The sequence below is a fragment of the Betta splendens genome, chromosome 3, assembly GCF_900634795.4.
Source record: "Betta splendens chromosome 3, fBetSpl5.4, whole genome shotgun sequence".
Classification (NCBI taxonomy): Eukaryota; Metazoa; Chordata; class Actinopteri; order Anabantiformes; family Osphronemidae; genus Betta; species Betta splendens.
This window is the reverse complement of record NC_040883.2, coordinates 19,624,986-19,648,408: the sequence shown is the minus strand read 5'-3', so window position 1 is coordinate 19,648,408 and position 23,423 is coordinate 19,624,986. Positions and strand designations below refer to the sequence as shown.

At 41.8% G+C, this 23,423-nt stretch overlaps 1 protein-coding gene across 4 annotated transcripts in view; it reads left to right on the top strand.

Moving 5' to 3' along the window:
- Positions 1 to 1,946: 1,946 nt before the first annotated feature.
- The window catches only part of dmxl2 (Dmx-like 2), a 30,701-nt gene continuing 9,224 nt past the window's right edge, over positions 1,947 to 23,423 (top strand). For 3 of the 4 annotated variants that reach the window (XM_029143845.3, XM_055507331.1, XM_029143844.3), the window contains exons 1-38: positions 1,947 to 2,360; positions 7,265 to 7,390; positions 7,644 to 7,715; positions 7,829 to 7,907; positions 8,099 to 8,243; positions 9,320 to 9,386; positions 9,500 to 9,672; positions 10,304 to 10,484; positions 10,591 to 10,771; positions 11,231 to 11,449; positions 11,541 to 11,812; positions 11,968 to 12,237; positions 12,608 to 12,837; positions 13,060 to 13,265; positions 13,397 to 13,518; positions 13,699 to 13,788; positions 13,918 to 14,020; positions 14,126 to 14,245; positions 14,342 to 14,566; positions 15,813 to 16,099; positions 16,363 to 16,535; positions 16,643 to 17,294; positions 17,391 to 17,720; positions 17,856 to 17,975; positions 18,209 to 18,344; positions 18,900 to 19,010; positions 19,142 to 19,311; positions 19,428 to 19,525; positions 19,615 to 19,780; positions 20,102 to 20,366; positions 20,463 to 20,665; positions 20,799 to 21,197; positions 21,358 to 21,540; positions 21,616 to 21,909; positions 22,038 to 22,229; positions 22,356 to 22,432; positions 22,615 to 22,745; positions 23,149 to 23,394. In XM_029143845.3, the coding sequence (XP_028999678.1) occupies positions 2,274 to 2,360; positions 7,265 to 7,390; positions 7,644 to 7,715; positions 7,829 to 7,907; positions 8,099 to 8,243; positions 9,320 to 9,386; positions 9,500 to 9,672; positions 10,304 to 10,484; positions 10,591 to 10,771; positions 11,231 to 11,449; positions 11,541 to 11,812; positions 11,968 to 12,237; positions 12,608 to 12,837; positions 13,060 to 13,265; positions 13,397 to 13,518; positions 13,699 to 13,788; positions 13,918 to 14,020; positions 14,126 to 14,245; positions 14,342 to 14,566; positions 15,813 to 16,099; positions 16,363 to 16,535; positions 16,643 to 17,294; positions 17,391 to 17,720; positions 17,856 to 17,975; positions 18,209 to 18,344; positions 18,900 to 19,010; positions 19,142 to 19,311; positions 19,428 to 19,525; positions 19,615 to 19,780; positions 20,102 to 20,366; positions 20,463 to 20,665; positions 20,799 to 21,197; positions 21,358 to 21,540; positions 21,616 to 21,909; positions 22,038 to 22,229; positions 22,356 to 22,432; positions 22,615 to 22,745; positions 23,149 to 23,394 (7,201 nt within the window). In that variant the 5' untranslated portion in view covers positions 1,947 to 2,273. The remainder of the gene's footprint in view (positions 2,361 to 7,264; positions 7,391 to 7,643; positions 7,716 to 7,828; positions 7,908 to 8,098; positions 8,244 to 9,319; positions 9,387 to 9,499; positions 9,673 to 10,303; positions 10,485 to 10,590; positions 10,772 to 11,230; positions 11,450 to 11,540; positions 11,813 to 11,967; positions 12,238 to 12,607; positions 12,838 to 13,059; positions 13,266 to 13,396; positions 13,519 to 13,698; positions 13,789 to 13,917; positions 14,021 to 14,125; positions 14,246 to 14,341; positions 14,567 to 15,812; positions 16,100 to 16,362; positions 16,536 to 16,642; positions 17,295 to 17,390; positions 17,721 to 17,855; positions 17,976 to 18,208; positions 18,345 to 18,899; positions 19,011 to 19,141; positions 19,312 to 19,427; positions 19,526 to 19,614; positions 19,781 to 20,101; positions 20,367 to 20,462; positions 20,666 to 20,798; positions 21,198 to 21,357; positions 21,541 to 21,615; positions 21,910 to 22,037; positions 22,230 to 22,355; positions 22,433 to 22,614; positions 22,746 to 23,148; positions 23,395 to 23,423) is intronic. The other variant, XM_029143846.3, reaches the window with a different exon arrangement.

Genomic DNA, 23,423 nt, shown 5'->3' with positions numbered 1-23,423 from the left:
TTGGGGCGGGTCGCGGGGGCAACAGTCTAAGCAAACTCCAAACTTCCCTCTCTCCGGACACTTCCTTCAGTTCAGCCCAGCCCAGGACCTGTTTGCCTTGGGAGACCCTACCAGGGGCATTTAGCCCCCGACAACATAGCTCCCGGGGTCATTCAGGCACACAAACTCCTCCACCACGTTAATGTATGTTTCACACATAAATATTCAGTTTTTGACTGTTCAATGACTTTATATTAAACATTAAACATTTAGTTTCAATATTAAAAGTCACACTTTGGAGTCCTAACAGATGGTAATAAAAGGATTTAATGTGTGTGTGCTTAGCCTCACTCACAGTTTTTTATATGAAAAGTGACATAATCTGGGCCTGGCATTATGCACTAAAGTCAAGTTATTCATCATCATAGTTGAATATAAGGCCCATAGAGTATTACAGTATGACCTGGAAGTTTTGAATACTAATAAATCCTAAACTATACAGTAAAAATACATGAATCTTTGTGTGGTGATAGTACACTTCTAGTAGAACAAAGGGAAAGTGGTCTGAGCCTGGAACTATGCACCAAAGTCAAGTTATTAATGATCAAAGTTGACTGTATTACAGTATGACATGGTAGTTTTGAATTCTAATAAATCCAAAACTATACAGTAAAAATATACAGATCTTTGTGGGGTGATAGTACACCTCTAGTAAAACAAAGGGAAAGTGGTCTGGGCCTGGAACTATGCACCAAAGTCAAGTTATTGATTATCAAAGTTGACTGTATTACAGTATGACATGGTAGTTTTAAATACTAATAAATCCAAAACTATACAGTAAAAATATACAGATCTTTGTGGGGTAATAGTACACCTCTAGTAAAACAAAGGGAAAGTGGTCTGGGCCTGGAACTATGCACCAAAGTCAAGTTATTGATCATTAAAGTTGACTATACGGCCTATTCAGTTACAGTATGAACTGGTAGTTTTGAATACTAATAAATCCTAAACTATACAGTAAAAATACACGAATCTTTGTGTGGTGATAGTACACTTCTAGTAGAACAAGGGGAAAGTGGTCTGAGCCTGGAACTATGCACCAAAGTTAAGTTATTAATTATAAAAGTTTCACAGTATGACATGGTAGTTTTAAATACTAATAAATGCTTAATTTTACAGTAAAAGTATACAGATCTTTATTAGGCGACAGTTTTTCTATATATGCAATATTTTGTTTCGTATTTTTCAATATTTTGAACAGACCAGACGTGTCGCTATGAAAAGAGGAAGTCGCGACGAGCGTGTTTTGTGCTCTGCTGTAAAGCGCGTAATACGGGCGCAAGACGTTTCTGAAGCGCGGCTGGCTGAACGACGGATGAACGAACGACGGCTCACTTGACCGCAGTACCTCAACCAGGTCTCCTCTTTGACTTTCAGTAGCCAGTAAATCATCAATCAGTTCCGGACAGCAATATCACTGTGTTTATAAGTCTCACTAACTTTATCTTCGAAAAATGTTATGTCTTAAGATTAATTGCCTGGATGTAAACGTTTTATGAAAATATTGGCAACGAGAAAACTGCACAAACGTGCATTGAGTCTCTTTTTCTTGTCTTTGATTTTATCTTCATATTTTTCTCTCTTTCGATGATTCGATAAGTGCAAAAAATGTTACGTTTCTAGTTCGTCCCAGTGTTACCAAGCAATGAACTGAAATTATCGACAGAGATGATAGCTCTGCAAGCTGGCGCGCCGTGTGTGTAGATACGCAATACCAGAACTGTTATTCGTTGTCTCAGATAGAGGTACGGCCGACCATTAAAACGCATAAGTAAGTAATTCTATATTATATATGCAGAGACATAAACAGACAATGTTTATATTTAAACCTAACCAAAGAGAAAATCAGAGGTTGATGCTTTCTGATCTAGGTAGTTCGTATCTACGGCCATTCAGTCGTGCCTCGACCACGTCGTAAACGCGCATGTCAAACTCGCTGCAGAGATCCTGCTGCCTTGGATCTCACGATTAATCGCGGGGATGGTGTTGACAGAGATAGGCGGCAGACCACCAGTTTACGTGTTTAAATAGCTGTCAGCGCCAGGTAATATTACATTTACACAGAGGAGCACAAAGTCTTTGGAGCCCACTTGTTTGTGGGGGAAGAAGACGCTGCCAGGCGGTGGAAAACGTTTACGTTACTCATGGAATCCCCAGTCGCTGCTAGATGGAGAAACCGAAAGGATGGACTCGTTATAAATAATTAACCTTCCTGCTGCTAAATTATAAGTAAAATGCATCTACATCAGGTGCTGACGGGAGCTGTAAACCCAGGAGATTGCTGCTATTCGGTGGGAAGCGTGAATGACATTCCTTTCACGGTGAGGTTTTATTTTGGTTTTTGCTTAAGATGACACTCCTAGACGCCAAAGGCTGACAAGCTAGCTGCACAGTTAGCTAGCTCGCGTTAATTCGCCTGTAAACGTGCCCGCTGGGGTGCTAACGCTAGCAGGAGGGCTGTGCTAGCCAAATTTCCGCACAGATACATTCACCAGCGGAGTCGGGTCTACGCGAGGTAATCTTTATTCCAAGCCGCCGTCTCAATTTCCAGTGACAATCACAAACTAGCTAACGCCGTCGAGCAGACGCTAATGTGGCGTCATCGGCTCCTTTGCATATATTAAATATCACCCCGAGACAGTCACGCCGCTGAAATGACCTTTAGGTGCATCTTGCATCGTTAGAATTAATGTTACTGCGAGGGAATCCCTTCGCTCAGCGCTAACATTTCGCCAATTGTTTGCAACGGGGCGCACGTCAACGACATTTCGCAGTCGCCACTACAAGTGACTGTCCGCGGAACTTGACAAAATTGCGCATCCTTACGGGATGCGCGAAGCTGTGTGCTTTTTGTGCGATTGCGGGGCTAGCTGAGCGTGCTACCATTTGACGTTAAATCCTGCTCACGGATCATCAGCTCGCTGTCTTTCCTAGCATCAGCTGCGCCAGCCGTGACGTAAAGGGCCATATATGGATACATGAACTGGAGGCCGAGTGGCGGGTTCTTGCTATCTGTCATAATTGTGCGTTTAGTTTAACAGAACAAACTTGCACTTATATGCTGTTACTGCCGTGTGTCACTATATACGGGGCAGCTTCAAGGCCTGTCATGCAGACCTGCTCTGTTTGTATGGTGATCAAACGCTGTGGCTTCGTCCAGTCTGTTGTGCGCTGACGTCTTTGGACTATAAATTTTCTTTTTCTGTATGCGATCCGGCAACTTCCCAGCATTGCTATTTGTGCCTCAAGTTGACAGGACCAAGAAGCTCAGTAAATACTCTATCAACTGCAAGACAGCAGAGCCTATAATATTACATCCTCTCTTGTAATGAGTATAAAGAGTACAATAGCTCTCAATGAAGCATTTGAGATGGTAAAATCTAGTATTGCTAGCAGAAAATTAATGGTGATGCTGGATAATGACATCCAAAAAGAAGACTGTATTTTTTTCAGTTTACAGCTTGTTTACCATAATGTTAAGGCTGAGAAATACAGATTCCCTGTGTAGAGTCTTGTTGTCGTGCAGCATAGGTAGAAATATGGAATATGTTATACAGTGTTTTATATCAAACAGTGACTGCATTGGTTTTCACTAAATTCTCTAGTATTGATGCTGTGTGCTATCACTCCCTCATGATGAACACTGAGAGTCTGTCTAATGGCTGCCAAATCTCGGCTTGGTCTGTTCATGCTGCCTTTCAGTGAAGTGTTTATTCTGGTTTTATTTATTTGTTGTCTCAGAAACACAGGATTTGCTGTTTCTCATTCTCCTCTTCTCTCTCTATTGCTGAATATAGCAGAGCTAATTATTGTTCTCCTCAGTTATCTCGCTTTTGTCTTACAATGACTCTATTTATAAGCTACTTAAATATAAGTAGGAAGGCTTCTTACCTAGGGACATATCTGCTCAACATAGGACAGAACTGATTGTGATGTTATAGCCTTGCATGTTGTCACAGGGCCCCTGTTTCTGGGCCTGGTGTTTTCTTTCTATGTTTGAGGAATAGTAGACCTCGTGTCCAGTGCGGTTACACTCACACTGATCCCTATGGCTTCTAGGCCGAAAAAAAATCACCCTTACATTTAGAGCTTTGTTCTGCGTAGAAGTATTTAGTCTTTACACTTTGTTTTTCTGCACTACTGTAACATTGCATGCAAACTGACATTGGCATATTGACAGAAAATTGGACTCATATATTTAAATTGACTTTGAAAGACTGATGCTGAGATGTATTGTAGATGGTCTGCCCCTGCCAGTTCAGTGGGCCAGTAAATGTAGACTAGTGGTAATAGTGTTACTTTTATTTTGACATGTCCAGTTTAGCTAAGAACACACTGTAAAGGTAAAACCTTACAGGTATAATCTGTTGGGGAAAATGCGGAAATGTAGGTTTTAAATAAGTTATTGTAATGATATACCATGCCACTCAGAATTATTAACTTTTTATTTTTTTCTTCATATGTGACTGGTGTTGTTAAATCATTTGCAGCCTATATAAAGGAATTGGAACACATACTGTATATTTGAGCAAATAAATAACAAATGTATCAATTTCGGACCAAAAATTCTGGAATTTATGGGTGTTACCTATATTAATGGAACTGAAACCAAGAAGTGACTTCTCTTTTTCACAGTTCAAGAGTTAAAATGCAAAATGAAATGAGTTCATAAAAGATGAATACCCTTTTTAAAAAGCTAATTCGGCTGTAGTTTGGCTGTTAATGACCACTGCTTCGCTGCAGTCTTGCTGCAGAAAATAACGAGGCCCATATGGTATCCCTATAGACGGTGGGATCAAAGTACAGCTTGTTGTTATAGGCTTTTCTAGGGATAATGCCTTACCACAGACTGACATAAACACCGGACTACTGCAGGTCAGAATGGACCTGTTCAGGTTTAAACATTTCAGCAAGGTTTGAGTCCAGTATCAAGTCAGCTAATCAGTGCAGCAGTAGAAATGTTGAGCCTAGCAGCAGCTGTGACTGTCTAATTTTGCATGATTACGTTAGACACGGAATAAGTGACATTTGACAGGAAGAAGGCAGAAGTGACCTCTCACTGTTCCTCTTATCTGCATTTGTTGCCACAGCACAGACTGCGTTCACCATTTACTTTAGAATGCATTTACACTGAAAAGCAGGTATACCCTCACATTGTGTATTTAATTTTTTTTTAAACAGCATTTATGATGCTCTTGCATGAGCCTGATGCAGAGCAAGTGTGTGGTTCTTGAAATGTAGGATATCTGTAAACCCAGTGCAGACACAAAATAAATATACTATAGCTTACTATAAGTTTACTATTTTTTGAATGTTATTGGCAGTAATACAGTAGGTGTAGATTATATATATATATATAATGGTTAAAAGATAAACAAAACAGCCTTAAACATCCAATGTACAAACGTACGTGTATATGTAAGTGAGACCTTTTAGTTCTGGCTGTTTTTAATTGTGTCTGAACTCTTTAATATGTATTTATTACATTTATGCTGCTGCTACTAATAATTAAGAATCTTTTTTAATTTCTCAGCACCTTTTAGTTTTTATGCTTGTGGGTGTGTTTTATCTTGACAGCTGGGATATTTATTTCATTCACCATCAGACAAATAAAGGTTGGTGGATAATAAAAGAAATTCAGGACAGAAGCAAGTTAAACCAAAAGAACAAAGTGCTGATGATGAGCTACCATGTTTGAGATGGATGCATCTATTGCACTGGAGCTTACTAGCCAGACTCAGGGCCCTACCAGTTTAAAATGCAGTTGAATGAAGTTATACTCTATATAGGTCTTGTGTGAATAAGAGACGATGCATGACGGTGACCGCTTTTTATTCCAGCTGTAATGTGCAGGAGCAAATGCCGCAGTGATAGTAAAGCATGGGCTGCGTGTCACTTGTTCAGGCTTTCACATATAATGTTTTAGTGTGTATAGTATAATCCTGTCACAATCTTCACTGTAATCCATTGGCTGCCGCTCTCCATACTATCTATTGGCATATCTATTGGCTATAATGTTGTCCTGTTATGTGACTCAATGGTTTCCTGCCTCTCCTCTTAAAAATGAATGACACAAGCCGTTATCTTGACTGTACTGCTTCTTCGAGGCCAGCTTTGCTGTCTCCCAGGTGTTGCAGCTAGTGCTTCCATTCTGCACTGACTTGCCAGGAGTCGGCAGTGCATGGTTGTATTATTTTACCTCCCTGCCCACAGTTTAGCTCGCCTCACGGTCTCTCGTCCCCTACTGCTGTGTCAAGTAGCTGCTTTGTATGTTGAGGCTCTCGTCACGTAGTAATGTGAAATCAGCAACTTGTGTTCATGTCTGTGCAGTTTCTACAATCACAACGAGCTAATGCTTTTATACTGTACCATAGTTGCATATACAGTAAATATCGTCGTAATCCCGTTAAAATATCTCACCCTGATAATGCAGCATTGATATTTGTGCCATTGCGAGACAATATTGTTGGCTTTTTTAGAATTGGCTGACTGAAACGGAAACTAACAACACAAAAGGCCTAGTAGACAACAAAATATGTCACAGACATCCAGACTGTTTTAACTGTGGTAATGATAATTTTGTCTGACTGTGTGTCCCTCCTACAGTGCTGTCAGTCAGCTCCCCAAAGTCTTACAGAAAGGCCAGGCAACGGTCTCTTGTAAAGGAGAGAGTGAAAAGAGCAAATCTGATTACTCATCATCTGCACACACTACTCAGACTTTCACTGACCTGCTTTGTGTGCATATAGTCAGGTTTTATAATAAATCAAAAAACATTGTCTTTCCTTAGGAACCAGGTTACATATAGTAGATGGACGTAAGATGTAGTTGCATTTTGTCAGGGTTTGACCTGGACTTTCTGTACTGTAGGTTTTTATTATCTTACTGATCCATACTGATAACCTGATCAAATAGTACCACCTTGTAACTACTATACTGTTCAAGAATGCTAACTACGGTGAGGATCTGTGGATCAAAGTTTGGTACAGTAACTAATATTTAAAGGTCAGTGCTAATTAACACTCATCTGCTTTTTTTGTTGTTGGAAATTTAACAGGGGTGGGCCGTGGTTCAATTTAATCCATCCAGCTTATGATGCTCTCCAGGGCTCTGCAGGTTTATTGCCGTGATATTTAGCCTTTTGAGCTTTCAGTTGTTTAGTTTTGCACCTTTTTTCATGGCTCCCTCTCATTTTGCTTCTCCCCATTTTCATTATGTTTTTCAGGCCTATGGCTCTGGGTGTGATGTAGTGATCTTAGCTAGTGACTTTGAGTGTGTGCAGATTATCCCTGGAGCTCAGAATGGAAACATACAGGTGGGTTGCGTGGAGTGCTCCCACCATCTTGGCAGGGTAAGTATTGGCTGCACATTCAGACACATTCCCACACGCATTTTTAGTTTTTCTGTGAAGCCAGAGGCATTTATCGGTTACACCAAGCTTAAAGAAACACATTTAGCCCTCTGTCTGCTCCTGTTCATTATTGTCCATGTCTTTCTATACTTGCCGTTTTGCAACCCTGCACAGTATCATGTGGGAATGACTGTGCAGAATCACTGTTAGAGTGAGTCATTTTGTGAGGATGAACACAGCTATTTATTTTTAGATCGCTGCATCCTATGGAAACACAGTCTGCATCTTTGAACCTCTTTCTACAAATCCAAACAAACGCCACAAGGTGAGCATGTCAGTATAATAGACACACTCTTTATAGTGGTTTGAAAAAATACTTAATCACATTTGTATGTGAATAACATTGCATGGTGTGCCATGCTTTTCTATTACTAACAGCATCTTAACTATCAGTGGCAAAAGACAGGACAGTTTTTCCTTGATGCCATCACCTACAACCTGGCCTGGGACCCTCAAGGTACTCCTGTGCTTTCTGCGTTAACCTTGACTGTTTGCTTGGTTTAATTCACACCATGCATAAACCTCAACCTCCTCAGCTTGTCTGGGGTTAGGTGCATGCTTTGCAACAGTTACAACATCCATGTGGCCATAGCCACATACTCTAGTTGGCCATGTGAGGTGTGTAATATAGTGCTTTTGTGTCCTCAGGGAACCGTATCCTAGCAGCAACTGAGCAGCTACAGCTGTGGGCTCCTCCACTGACAGATGCCCTAATAGAGGAGGAGGATGGGCAGATCACAGAGGACAAGCCCCACCCTGTCCTCAATGACTGGAACTGTGTCTGGCAGTGCAAGTATGTTCTTGCCTTTTTTATAGCGTAAGAAGCTCTGACTGCTGATGATTAGGTTGTTGTTGTTTTTTTATTAAAAGCCAAAGGGTAAATGTTCCTGCAATTGTATAGCTCTTTGCTGCCTAGTAGTGCTTTCACACTGCATTACATTCACCCATTCACACACACACACACACACACACACACACACACACACACACACACACACACACACACACACACACACACACATTCACACACTGGAGCTAGAGCTGCTATGCAGGTTATGCTGACACCGGGGGCTTGGGGTTCGGTGTCTTGCCCAAGGACACTTTGGCACATAACTTGGGGCCGCAGTGGCTCAAGAGGTAGAGCCAATTCCTGGCTTCCCCAATGCACTACAGAGTTGTATCCTAAAAGTGCACTGGATTAGGAGCAGGACAAAAACAAACATATTTATACATAATATATATGAAATACATAAGCACAGACAAAGCATAAATACTTTCTTCTGTTTCTTCTGTTTATAGTTAATGAAAAAGGCAACAAAAACAATAAACTGATTATTAGTTTTTAATAACTGTTGTCATGTTTGTCATTTTCTTATTTTAGCTATTATTTCGCTGTCTTGTACAGTCAATGCATTCCTCAATTTAGGAGGAAAATAAATAATTAGTTTTGCATGTTTTTTTTTCTGTCATACAGTCTAGACAAAGTTATTAGTTTTTACACTATGTATTATATCACTAAATCATAATTACACAGTTTTGCAAATTACTGATTATTCTGACACATCTGCACACAGCTTCGCATAGTGTACTATGACCTATTTTAGGCTATTTTAATTCTTTGGCCAGTGCTTAATGCTGTGTAAACACTCGCTCATTCATCTCCTGAATCACATTATCCACATAAGGGTCACGAGTGCTGTGTAAACAGACACAGACATAGAATACTGTATTACGAATTTTCATCTGATGACAAAAGTGCTTGTCCAGGAAATCAGGGAACAGGGAAGTGCTATTTATGGAATTACTAGAACTAGATGTGCATTGTCAGCTAATAGGAGAACAATTTACTTTTGCTTGTGTTTCCCCAAGAACTGCCGCATCTCTTCACATTGCCAAGTGGTCACCTGATGGGGAATACTTTGCAACAGTTGGAAAGGTACAAAGTCATATAAACAGTTTGCTAAACAAGACATGGTTTACCGGTTTTTGTAACTTCAGTGATGATGGTTCTTTCTAATGCATTATCAATGTATGTGTTTGCAAATGCAGGATGACTGTTTACTTAAGGTTTGGTACCCTACCACGGGCTGGCGTTCTGCAGTGGTGGTGCAGGACCCCTCTGATAAAAAGCCTGTTCCCGTTCACTTTTCCTTCGTTTATCTGGCCCATCCTCGATCTGTCACTGGTATGTCCTGGAGGAAGACCAGCAAGTTCATGCCCAAGTAAGACAGCACACACAATCACACAGAGTGGCAACCAAAGTTTGTTCTTATTCATCTTATTGCTTTTATAGTTTAATTAGTATGCTTATAGTGTAGTATGCACAGCTAATATTGACCAAATGTTGTTGTTGTTTCTGAGTAGTTGGCACCAGTTGCACAAATCTGTGAACTCTTTGGGGGTAAATTAGCAATATTGATTCTCTCATGGAAGCAGCCAGAGTCAAAAAGGTTTCTGTTGGCAGTTCAGCTGAGTTGATCGCCGACTTCTTGGGTTAAATGTGGCCTCTACTTGTATTTCACTTCTCTCTTTTCTCCTTTTCAAGTCAGTTCCAAGTTTCACGAGACCTTGGCTACTTGGCTTTATTTATTTATTTATTTAAAAGAGATCGACATATACATTTTTTGCTTTAAATAAATAATTGGTGTATAGTAATATGTAGTAGCATAATACTGTACACACCAGCATATGCAGTCCTTACACATTCCACTGCTCATTCTCATGCACAGTTATGATTTTTTTAATAATAATAATCTGAAATCTGACCTAATTTCATAACATGCTGCATTGTCTGAATAATTTTATGTACTGTGTTAGACATTCAAAAACTTCACTTCACTCGTTTTTTTCCAGAGGTTCAGTGTGCAATGTGTTGCTGACATCCTGCGAGGATGGTGTGTGTAGGTTGTGGTCGGAGACCCTGCTACCAGAAGACAGCCTTCTCGGGGGACAGATCTCTGAGAACACACACTCCTACAGCTCTAGCCTGCCAGGCCTTGTGGGCAATAAGGACAAGATACAGCATGCCTTGGAGGTACAGTTACTTAAAAAGACAGATCTAACCAGAAAAAAAAACGATTAAGTATTTTATATTGGAATAAAACTGTTTATTCCTGTGCTGAATTTCTTTGTCTAATTAGTCAATCCACCACCTGAAGCATCTGCGACGTGGTCGTCGACGGTCCTCTGCTCTGGTGGCACACAGTGAGCTGCTGCCCTCTCAGCTTGGCACACAGGACATGCACAGTCATCGTCACATTACTCATCACGCCAATGCCCTGTGTCACTTCCATATCTCAGCCAGTATTAACCCCAACACAGGTAGGCTTTGACTTTAGAGATTTTCTTACTTAAACTGTGCTACTCTAAACATTAGGCCGGGGGCAGTTGTACTGTATGTGAAAATGAAAACGCCTGCGTCAGTATTAAACTGAAATTAATTAGACTATTTAATGTACAGTACACTATTGTATTGTGTTGTACTTTTTATACTGCATGTCGTCTGCTGCACGGTCTTTCCAAGTGCCACCCACTGCCCAAATTCAGTATTTTCTTATGCAGCATGGTGTCTGACTGGGAAGGTCTGCTGTTTGAATATCAAAACAGCTTTTGTTTGGCTCTGAAGTATTTCTGTAATGGTTCATTGTAGTAAAGGTATAATAGAAAAATGTAGATCAGTTTAAACCTTTTGAATTTTTTATTTTCAAGTAAGGTTGTTAAAATAGTTTGTCACTACTTACACCTGTCTTATTGCCCTATGTCTCTCTCTCTCTCTGCCAGATATTCCATCAGTACTGGCTGACTCTGCAGTGTTCATTGCCGATGATAGTACTGGCGGTGGAGGCTTTGTGGTTCACTGGCTAAACAATAAGGATCTCAGCTTTACTTCTTCCATGGACCTTTTTATGCTGCAGCTCCGAAGAATCTCTGAACAACAGCTAGACCAACCTTTAGAGGAGCCCCCCGACCCCGAAGGGTCCCCTATGAAGTTCGATTTTGGTATCACCCGAACCCAGGAAACAACTTAAAACTCATGATCTCAAAAAAAAAAACCATTATCTTGAAAATGCATTGTTTTCTGTCTTTCTAGATCTAGATGACATGTCTGATAAAGCCTCCTCAGAGCCCGGTGAAGAGGGTGAACCAGGGGAGCAGGGAAGTACCAAGGCATCCTCCCCAGGATCCAGTTCCAGCATGCCTTTGCCCTCAATGCTACTGGAGAGAAAGATGGAGATTCTGATCACAGAGTGGAACAAAAGTCCAGACATGTTGTTCACCATTCATCCTGCTGATGGCTCTTTCCTGGTTTGGCATGTGAAGTATTTGGATGAATTTAACCAAGGCATATTCAGACAGGTTCAGGTGAATAGGAGTACGAAAACAAAACATTCTGCAACCAAACAGTATGTCGCTATGGACCCAAATAACCAATATATATCACCAGTTCTTCCACTACTTGTCTCAGCTATGCTGTTCATTTTTGTCATCTTCAGTATTCCATTTGTATCTTCCAACAGGTCTCTTTCTCATCCCGTATTCCAGTGGCATTTCCTACAGGTGATGCCAACTCACTGAGTAAAAACATTTTGATGTATGCTTGCACCTTGAGTGAGGGTGAGAGTCCTGGTGCAGGGGACCAGGGAAAGACAGTCCAGCGCGTCTCCTACTCTGCTTCAGCCTCAGCGGGCCTTTGTTCACCTGCTTTGACATACTCTCCCAATCCTTGCCCTGGTATCAGCCCTGCTGTCATGATGGTCTCTAAACATGTTGATGGATCTCTTAACCAGGTACAGTAGATTATTATTGGTTTGTATTGTTGCATGATTCCCTTTACCAGGAGCGAGTGAGTGTGCAGTTGTACAGTAGTTTTACTACTAAAGAACTAAATATTCTATTTCTGGCAGTAGGCGAAGAGAAATTTTCAGTGCAACTCTTGTTTCGAAGACCAGCAATCTCAAAGTTGATTCCATAGTTTTAGTTCACTCCACCTGCAGCAGCAGCATGCCACCTTTACATTACATAACATCTACTGTAATAAATAAATACAAATGTGTATGCTAACCATGCCCTTTATGCGATAGCAAAAAAGTCATTGAGTAGATGTGTAATAGCCTTCCCTGCCCTAACCATGTTTGTTTTTACTACCTCTGTTGACAGTGGGCAGTAACATTTGCTGAGCGTTCTGCCTTCTCCAATGTATTGACTGTGTCGCACAAGTTCCGATACTGTGGTCATCGCTTCCATCTGAATGACCAAGCCTGCCACACAGTACTGCCACTGCTACTGACCTCCTCTCATCATAACGCCCTCCTGACGCCTCCCTCAGCCCCTACCAGCCTGGAAGGAGAGGAGCCTCCTACCTTTCCCCTTCCAAAGGGACTTCCTAGGTATAGAACAAAAAAGATCCTGTACCTGCCCCTTTAGTAATTTACTGTAGGAAGGAAGGAACAGTTGCCAGATACAAGCGGTTCTTACAGTGTCTTGCTTCATCAAGTTATTATTTTTATATGTGAATGCATCATAAGATATCACAATGGAAAAAAACATGACCAAAATCCCACAATTACCGCTTATTGCCACATTTTTTTATTAATTAATTTTTTTTATAGCAAGAAGCAGCTTCGTAATGCAGCTACAAGGACGTTCCATGACCCCAACGCTATCTATAGTGAACTGATTTTGTGGAGGGTGGACCACATTGGACCACTGTCGTGCACAGGAGGGGTCTCTGAATTGGCTCGTATAAACTCTCTGCACACGTCGGCTTTCAGCAATGTTGCTTGGCTACCTTCACTAGTACCAAGCTCTGTTCTAGGTAAGCACTCTATGCATTCCTAGAATGAAACAGGAATGAAAAGGATGAAAAGGAAACATTTTTGGTAAAGATGTTTTTTTGTTGTTTTTTTTTTTTTTTTTTTGGCTGGAAATTTTGTTTTTTCCTCTCAGGAACTTACTGTAATAGTGCCAGCGCCTGTTTTGTGGCATCAGATGGTAAAAATCTGCGTCTCTATCAAGCTGTGGTGGATGCCAGAAAACTATTGGATGAACTGTCAGATCCTGAAACATCTGTGAGTGGACATGAATACCATAAAGCAACCTAAACTGTTTATATGTATATATATATGTATATAAAATTGTTACTCCTTCTTCATCAAGCTCATTTTAAAACTAAGAGTTTGGATTTCTAAGGTCACTAGACTAATATTCAGTCAAATTTACCCTTTTAAAATTTTTGTCTCTGTCTTTAGAAATTGGTGGGCGAGGTATTCAATATTGTCAGCCAGCAGTCTACTGCCAGACCTGGATGTATCATAGAGTTGGATGTTATTACCAATCAGGTTAGCAGCTGTTTTGTTTTCACAGCCACCTCAAATCTCTAACGGATAGACTTTTAGGGCCTGAAATACTAAATTCTTTTTATTGATGGGCATAGTAACATGTCCGATATTGTGTCAATGTTTGTCCAGTGTGGCCCAAACACCCAGCTGCTTCATGTTTTCCAAGAGGACTTCATTCTAGGTTACAAACCTCAGAAAGAAGCAGAGGCGAATCCCTTTCCATCTGGTGAAGGTACAGTATAGCGCACATGAAACAGGAAACCAACACTATGTTTTATTTGACTGTTTGTTTTTCAACTGCAGTTCATTTAGTATACAGTTATTCTATTACTTCCAGATTTTCAACCTGCTCCATTTTCTGAGAAGTTCTTCCTGGTGGTGATAGAAAAAGATCTCAACAGGAACTCTGTTCTACAGATGTGGCACCTGCACCTCAAATCTGTACAGGCTTGTGTTGGTAAACAAGCATTTTTCTGGATAAGTTTAAGCATGAAAACAACTATGTTTGATGTGAATCCTACTGTACATCAAGTTCCAACCTTTCTCCATCTAGATGAGCTGAGCCCAGAGTATAACGTCCAAAACCAGTTAATGGTTCCTAGTCAGATGGTTGCGGACTCATCTCCTGAGACTTCTCCAATAAGACCCCTGCCACGGTCAGGATCTACTGCCAACCTGCAATCAGCGAGCAAACTCATCCTCAGCTCCAAGTTGGTTTACAGCAAGAGGCTTGACCTACCCCATGGGGTGGAGGTTACCAGGGCCACCCCCTCTGCAGGTGTTGATTTGCACGTAGTTTTGTTGATTTGATTATAGATAGATAGATAGATAGATATGACTTTATTTATCCCCTGATAGGGAAATTCTTTCATTTGCAGAAATGAAACATTGAACAAAACAGTAGACAAAAAATGATATAAACCAAAAAGTTATTAACTGTTAGAATTACAAGAAAAGCAAAAACAAGGCACTCAAATAAATTTCTAATACAGAAAGAGCCTATTGTGCATATTCACAGCATTTATGGATGGTAAAAAAAAAAAAAACAAGCAGGTGGATGCGACTCTGGACCTTCTTTTAAATAGCGTCTGTGTTGTTTGTTGTGTGTGTGTGTGTGTGTGTGTGTGTGTGTGTGTGTGTGTGTGTGTGTGTGTGTGTGTGTGTGTGTGTGTGTGTGTGTGTGTGTGTGTGTGTGTGTGTGTGTGTGTGTGTGTGTGTGTGTGTGTGTGTGTGTGTGTGTGTGTGTGTGTGTGTGTGTGTGGAGACCTTTTGAAATCTAGTACGAACTCCTTAGTTTAGAAAAAAGTGGTTGTTTTGATGACCACCCTGTACTCCTGCTCAGTGCTGAGCTCACCCAGGTGCGGAGGTGAATGAGGACAGGGAGGTTAAGGCGTCAGGTCTGAAGTGGCTCGGCTCCTTAGGACGGGGGTACTTTTAGGTACTTTTAGAACCGGAACCAGACAGGAAGTCCTTCAGAGTACTTGTACTCTCTCCAGGCTGAGGCTCAGGTTAAATATGGAGAGGACCACCTCACAGAGCTTGTCTGCACATTCCCTGAGCAGCCTGGAACTGATGTGATCAGGAACTGTTGCCTTTCTGGCCTTGGTGCTCCTCAGCTCCCTCCTAACCTGGTTCATCGTGAGTCAGAGGGGGGTGGGGGGTGGCTGTCCTGGAGCCGTGGGTTGTTGGGGGGGGCTTTGTTATGGTTGGAGGAAGGGCAGAGTGGTCTGCATGGTGCTGAGGTGTAAAAGCTGCAGCTGGGAGGAGACACCTGTACTGAAGAGTTATGAAGAGGGGGGTCGTGTGGATGAAGACTGGGGACTGGGCAGAATCAAATCTATTGAACAACGGATTTAGTTCATTAGCCCAGGCTTGATCATTCGTGACATGGCAACCATTATTAAGCAGGACACGTTAGTATTTATTTTATATTGCATAAAATGCAAAGAAGCCAGGAAAATCAAAAAATGCATGTATGCTTCACGGTAACATACTGTAATTTAATGCTGCCCTTGTTCTGGTAGGTCATCTGAGCTCCTCCTCTATCTACCCTGTGTGCCTGGCTCCTTACATGATTGTTACTACCTGCTCTGACTCGTGTGTGCGGTTCTGGCGTTGTGCCGTGGAGGCCGTTGAAGGTTATAGTGAAGATTGCAAGGACAACCGTGCATACTGCTGGGAGCCGTGGTCCCTGATGAACGAGGAGGAAGACAACAACAGTACTGTGTGTGTGCCAGGACGACCTGTAGCTGTATCTTGCTCCTATATTGGTAGGCTGGCCGTTGCCTTCAAGCAACCACGACACGGACAAGTAAGAAAGCTAATTTTCATTTTGTAGTGTTGTTTTTGAGTTAGTTGATGTTTGTGTAATGAATGTTTCCGTAAAGTCCTTAACCCCTAAACAAATTCTTCTCAACATAAATTCATTTACAAAACACAAAATTATGAGAGAGAACTAGGTTCAATGAACATAGTTATTCATAGTTACCTGGGGAATAAACCTGACTCTCTAAGGGTCTACACTATCTTTATATTTAACATATTCAAAATGAAGACATTTCCACTTGTCATTAGCTGCAGGGTTCTCGAGAGGATTTCTCTATGCACGTGTCCATATATGAGTGTGAGTCCACTGGTGGCTCAGAGTGGGTTTTAGAACAAACTGTTCACCTGGATGACTTCACCAGACCTACATCGACCCTGGATCCAAGAGTCAGTGTGGACTCCAACCTTTTTGTCTACAGCAGGTTAGTTATGTGCTTCTGTCATATCAATATACAAATAACGTATACATATAATGTATAACCAATATACATTTATATGAATGGGTAGTTTATTACCTTTTTTCCTCTAGGTCTGATTTGTACATGAGCAGAGACCATAGCTCCCCTAACATCAAGCATTATGTACATCTGGACTGGCTGTCAAAGGAGGATGGATCTCACATCCTCACCGTGGGGGTTGGATCCAACATCCTCATGTATGGCAGGATCTCTGGCATTGTCAATGAGCAGATTAGCAGTAAAGAGGGAGTTGCTGTCATCACCCTGCCTCTGGGGGGCAGTATTAAACAGGGCATACGCTCACGCTGGATCTTGCTTCGCACTGTGGATCTCCTGTCTTCTGTGGACGGCACACCATCGCTGCCAGTGTCCCTGTCCTGGGTGAGAGATGGCATCCTGGTGGTGGGCATGGACTGTGAAATGCATGTTTATGCCCAATGGTATCAGGACAAGAAACCTGGTGAGGGAGAGGACGGCAACCTGTCAACTGCAGATATCGCGGGAGGTCCACCCATGGGTCCACCTTCTGTTTTTGAGGGAAGAGCCAGGTCTAAGAGTGTGTTTGAAGGAAGTGCTGCAGTGGATGAGGCCCTTCGTGCCCCAGCAGGTCTGCAGGAAGGGGGACTATTTGAAGCAGCTCACTCACTGTCTCCAACTCTACCCCAGTACCATCCCACCCAGCTGCTGGAACTTATGGACCTTGGCAGGGTTCGCCGTGCAAAGGTGTCCGTCTGCTTATTCACCATCTTAGAAATATATAATATGGTTATTTAAAGGTTAAATTTTTATTTATTATGTATATGTATTTATATTTTTCAGGCCATCCTCGCTCACTTGGTGAAGTGTATTGCTGGAGAAGTTGCTGTGGTCAGGGATGTGGAGGCAGGTGAGGGTGGAGCCAGGAGACATCTTTCCCGGACCATCAGTGTAACTGGTAGCACCGCAAAAGACACCATCGTGACTGGCCGTGATGGGGGTAGGGATTATACAGAAATCAACTCCATTCCTCCTTTGCCACTCTACGCCCTCATGTTGGCAGACCTAGATACTTCATACAAAGGACCAGAAGAGGCTGCAAAGGGAAATAAGATGACTGACAGTGAAGGAACACAAAAATCTGCAGAGGATCAGTATGCTGACCTTTTCCAGGTAGGTTATAGCCCAGGCCACATTTGTGTGATTGTAGAGATGTGTGCAGGTCAGCTGGAGATACAGTACAGTATGAGATCTGATTCTGTCACTCAAGTTGTAGTCCACTCATTTCTATACCACCTATTCTTCCAGGTCCCAACAGTCACAACCGATGACTTTGTGAACTTTGCCACTGACAAACCAGAAAAGAAGTCTAGAGTTATCAACCTCTCTCAATATGGGCCCACCTACTTTGGACCAGAGCATGCTCAGGTATTGCTTAGTCATTTTGAATGGAATCCTATTTTGAAGGAGATAATAAGCATAGTTTAAAGGTATTCATATAGAGGATATATTATCATAATAGTGACACCCACCATAATAGGCTGTGTCTTAATTCTAAAGGTTGTTGTTTTCCAAAAAAGAAACAAAACATGGCTACATTACGACAGAACAACATTAACTTTACTTAACGATTCAGTCCTTTCAATCCATTTTGTCCCCAGGTGTTATCCAGTCATCTTATGCACTCCAGTTTACCAGGGCTGACAAGATTAGAGCAGATGTTCTTAGTGGCCTTGGCTGATACTGTTGCCACTACCAGTGCTGAGGTCACCAGCACCACTGATCAGCAGTACACAGGTGTGTGGGTGTGTGTGTGTTTGTGTGTGTGTGTGTGTGTCTAGTACAATAAAGACCATCAAGTTATCTGGTACTCATTACACGATGGAATGGGCAAACAGATTGGCAACAAATAGCAGTATGGACTTCTATAGTTATTGTTGTTGGTTGTTGGTACACCTTCGTTGTATTAAAGCTGACTTAAGGCTGAAGGAAAAGAAAGCTAGGCATCACTTTTTTGTGTGTTGCCAGTCATTGTTCAGCCATCAAATCTTTATTGGCATAAACAACAGCGTTATTACAGTTTTACTTTATAAATATACACTGTCTGTTTTGCATTATCTCCAAATTTCCTTTCTATTTATTTAGTCTTTTGAGGGGAAGATATTATCATCGTGTTCCATGGCTAAGTAAGCATAGGGAGGTTCAGGGACAGGAGACGGTCTCTGAACACATTTTCTGAACTCAAATGATACTAGAGGACAAAAGCCATTACCTTCCAGCTACAGTACCAGTTCTGTACAGTGGTCTGTGAAAACGGGAAGAAAGCTGACCTCTCATGTTATATTTGTGTAGGTGGTGAGGCTCTTGATGAGTGTGGATTAAGGTACTTGCTGGCTATGCGTCTTCATACCTGCCTGCTCACGTCCCTGCCCCCTCTGTACCGCATGCAACTGCTGCACCAGGGTAAGACCAATGGCTCATCATACTGCCGATGTTAAACTAGTATATGTTTCTGTTGTGTTTTACATGTTACGTGTGCTTTTAACTGTAGTAATGTACTTTATATCTATATTCACAAATGATTTCTGTTGCAGGGCTATCAACATGTCATTTTGCGTGGGCCTTTCACTCAGAAGCAGAAGAAGAGCTGCTTAACATGATTCCAGCCATGCAGAGAGGTGACCCACAGTGGTCTGAGCTAAGAGCTGTTGGGGTGGGTTGGTGGATACGGAACATCAACACTCTGAGGAAAATGGTGGAGAAGGTACTTTTCCTCTTAACGATTTTAAAGAGAAGAACGATGAACGGACTGGAATATGTAGTTATATAATAATAATAATAATAAAATATAATAATTATAATATATTTTGGTGTAATCAGTTAGGAAAAGCTGCGTTTCAGAGGCACAACGACCCTTTGGATGCTGCTCTGTTCTACTTGGCTATGAAAAAGAAAGCTGTCCTGTGGGGACTCTTCAGGTGGGAGATTATTTTCCAACAGTCTGAACAGTATTTTTATTTGCAGTACAGACCATGGGATAAAGAGCTGTGTGGATTTCTCGTCTCAGGTCTCAGCATGATGAGAAGATGACCCAGTTCTTCAAGAACAACTTCAGTGAAGACCGATGGAGAAAGGCCGCTCTAAAAAATGCTTTCTCCCTCCTGGGGAAGCAGCGCTTTGAACAGTCTTCTGCCTTCTTCTTACTTGCCGGATCTCTCAAAGATGCCATAGAGGTGTGAACTGTGCACACACAAGAACACAACAGCTACTCACACTGAACTAGTTGCAGATGAGCCCGTTCCAACACTTCATCATAATCTCTATCACAGAGTAAATTAGGCTTATTGAGTTTTTATGGAAATGCCTTATAAGCATTTCAGAGTTGATATACAGGTACTGCATCCTTTGAAAAACAATACAGAATATTACAATACTCTGTATGAACAATATAATCAAGCAGAATAATTTTCCTTGTTCTAAAAGAATGCAGTGAAGAGTCTATGCATTAGTTGCAGTGAAATTATTGAAATACTTAAATTTCCTTTTCAATGTAGGTGTTGATGGAGAAGATGGAGGATATTCAATTAGCCATGATAGTAGCAAGACTGTATGAGGCTGATTTTGAGAATTCATCAACTTGCCAAGGCCTTCTTTATGAAAAAGTCTTGGGCTGCAACAGAGATGGAAGTGGTTACCATTGCTCCAGACTGCACCCAGACCCTTTCCTCCGCAGCATATCCTACTGGATCATGAAGGACTACACACAAGCCCTGGACACTTTGTTGGAACAAATCCCCAAAGAGGATGATGAGAATCCTGGTCAGTTGGTTTCACAATCAAGAAGAATGTCCTAAAAATGTTTCCCCTCCTTATTTACATTGAAAACTGTTTCTTTAACATTTTCTCCCTTGTTAGATGTGATGGTAAAGTCTTGCAACCCTGTGGTATTCAGTTTCTATAACTACCTGAGAACACATCCACTGATCATCCGTCGTTACTTTGCAAATCCAGAGGGCACAGCGGTAACTGTGGGTCTTACTGCTGAAATGAGTAGTGCAGATGAGATAAACCTCATAGAGCGTAAATTGTTCTTCACTACTGCCAATGCACACTTTAAGGTAGGTTAAACGGTCATGGACCCATTCACTGCAGTCTAATTCTTCTAATAATTTTTTTTATTACAAACATAACCACACAGTTATAATTTTCTAAAATTTTCTTCCGTTTTATTCTTCTACAATTCTTCTGTAGGTGGGCTGCCCGGTTCTGGCTCTGGAAGTACTCTCTAAAATTCCCAAAGTTGCCAAGAAATTTGGCTCCTCACCTCTTAGTAAAGCTTCATCCAAGGCAACCTTAAACTCCAGCCAACCCTTGGAAAATGGCACCCAGGGAGGTGTGGACTGGGGCCCCCCAGCTACACCTGCCCATGCCTGGGGAGGAAATTATAGTCTAAGTGGTTTGGACTGGAGTCAACCTATGGTCAAAGTGGAGGAAGATGAACTCAAGCTGGATTGGGGAGATGACAAGGCAGGTGATGATGATGACGATGAGGACAACGATGATAATGGGCTGACTATGAAGAAACCAGAGTCCAAAGAAAAAAGAGTCTCAGATGGTGGCATGTCAAAGCTTCAAAGAGATGACTCACAGGTAAAAATCATTAATCTACTTATTTGAATTTTAAATCCCTCAAAATTGTACTTTAATTGCACATAAGGCCCAGTGTGATGCATTGTCTTATACAGTATGACCAAGGCTAATGTTGTAAGTATTTACCTTTATTCTGATGTAACCCACTCTAATATATCAGGGTGAATCCGAGGTGGATGTTATAGCAGAGCAGCTGAAGTTCCGTGCCTGTCTGAAGATCTTGATGACAGAGTTGCGTACACTTGCTACAGGCTTTGAGGTGGATGGTGGGAAGCTCCGCTTTCAGCTCTACAGTTGGCTGGAAAAGGAAATAGCAGCCATACATAAGATCTGTAACTACAAGGTACAGTGTGTTTTGAATGTGTTTTTCTCCCTTTGGTTGACCATGGCTACTCACCATTAGTATTGTCCGCACAAGGTGGAGGGCAAGGAGGAAGACTCAGACGAACACTGTAAAGAGCGCACAGGTTCAGTAGACGTATCAGACGAGGCCCTGGAGCGCATGGAGACTGGGGCCTATGAGCGTCACCAGCTCGAGCGACGTCGTCTTCAGGCCAAGCAGCAGCACTCAGAAAGGCGAAAGGCATGGTTAAGGAAGAACCAAGCCCTGCTGAGAGTGTTTCTGTCTTACTGCAGCCTTCATGGAGCCAAGGGAGGGGGACTCACCTCTGTTCGTATGGAACTTCTTTTTCTTCTGCAGGAGAGCCAGCAGGTACAGTACAGGGAGACTGTAAATGGGGTCTGACATGTTAATGGTTTATACAAAGCAGTTGGTTAACAGCTCAACAAAATCTTAGTAAATTCAGCAAAAAGAAAATCTACATTTCCCTCTCTCTGTAGGAGACAACAGTAAAGCAGCTGCAGTCTCCTCTGCCTCTGCCTACTACACTGCCTCTGCTGTCAGCTTGCATTGCCACCACAAAGACAGTCATAGCCAATCCTGTTCTCCACCTCAGCAACCACATTCATGACATCCTCCACACCATGAACTCAATGAAGGACCCACCACATCCTGACATTATAGATGATAAGGTAAGAACTTAAGAAGCTAACTTTACGTGCATCTAATATTACTTTAGCAGCAATTTTCACATTCATCTGAATGACTTTATTTTCATCTTAAATAATGACCTTATCCTTTTGATCTTTTGCCCTCAGGTGATCGCTCTACACACACTAGCCGCATCCCTGTCTGCTTGCATTTATCAAGCACTGTGTGACAGCCATAGCTACAGGTAACTGTATCTCAGTGCTTTGCCATAATTTTATTTTGTTTTTTGAGGTCAAGAGAGTTCACACATGAGTGTAATGTTTTCATTTAGCTCCAGTTATAAATTTAATTTCTCTACACATTGAGTTTTTATATTAATTGTATAACTGTAGCTGATGGTTTATCTTATTGTTGTTGGTTTTGCAGCAGTCAGACAGAGGCCAACCAGTTTACAGGAATGGTATACCAGGGCCTGTTGCTCAGTGAAAGGAAAAGACTACGCACGGAAAGCATCGAAGAACATATAACTCCTAACTCTGCTCCTGCCCAGTGGCCAGGTAACATAAACCCCTTATTAGCAATGTCTTTGTGTTGGAGTTACAGAGACTTTACATTGGAGTATGTATGGAGTATTATTTTGAGTACAAAATAAAGAATCTGTCCACATGGCATCAAAGATACAATTGAGAGAGAATATGGAAAGCAGATTGGAGCAGAGCAGAGCAAGCGGTCTGTGTTTATCCAGACAGGCAGGTGGTGTTCTGTAATATGAATGTCATGGACTCTGGATAATGGTGTGATCATCCGGCCTTTTTGTTTCTTTCACAAAGGTTTAATAAGTCTTCTCCATTACATGTACAAATAGTGCTTCTGTTTAATGTAGAAGTTATTTTACATTATAGCTTAATCTATTTTACGCATACACACAACATAATGTGTGTGCGTGTGTCCTCTCTGCAGGTGTGTCGTCCCTGATTTCTCTGTTGACATCTGCCAGGGAGGAGGACCAGCCGAGGCTCAACGTGCTGCTGTGTGAAGCAGTCATAGCTGTTTACCTTGCGTTGCTCATCCATGGCCTGGGCACTCATGGCAGCAATGAACTCTTTCGCCTGGCTGCACATCCCCTCAACAACCGCATGTGGGCTGCTGTCTTTGGAGGAGGGGCCAAAGTCATTGTTAAGCCAAAGAGGCCAGAAGCCCCACCAGGTAAATTTATTATTTGGTCATTATTAGAT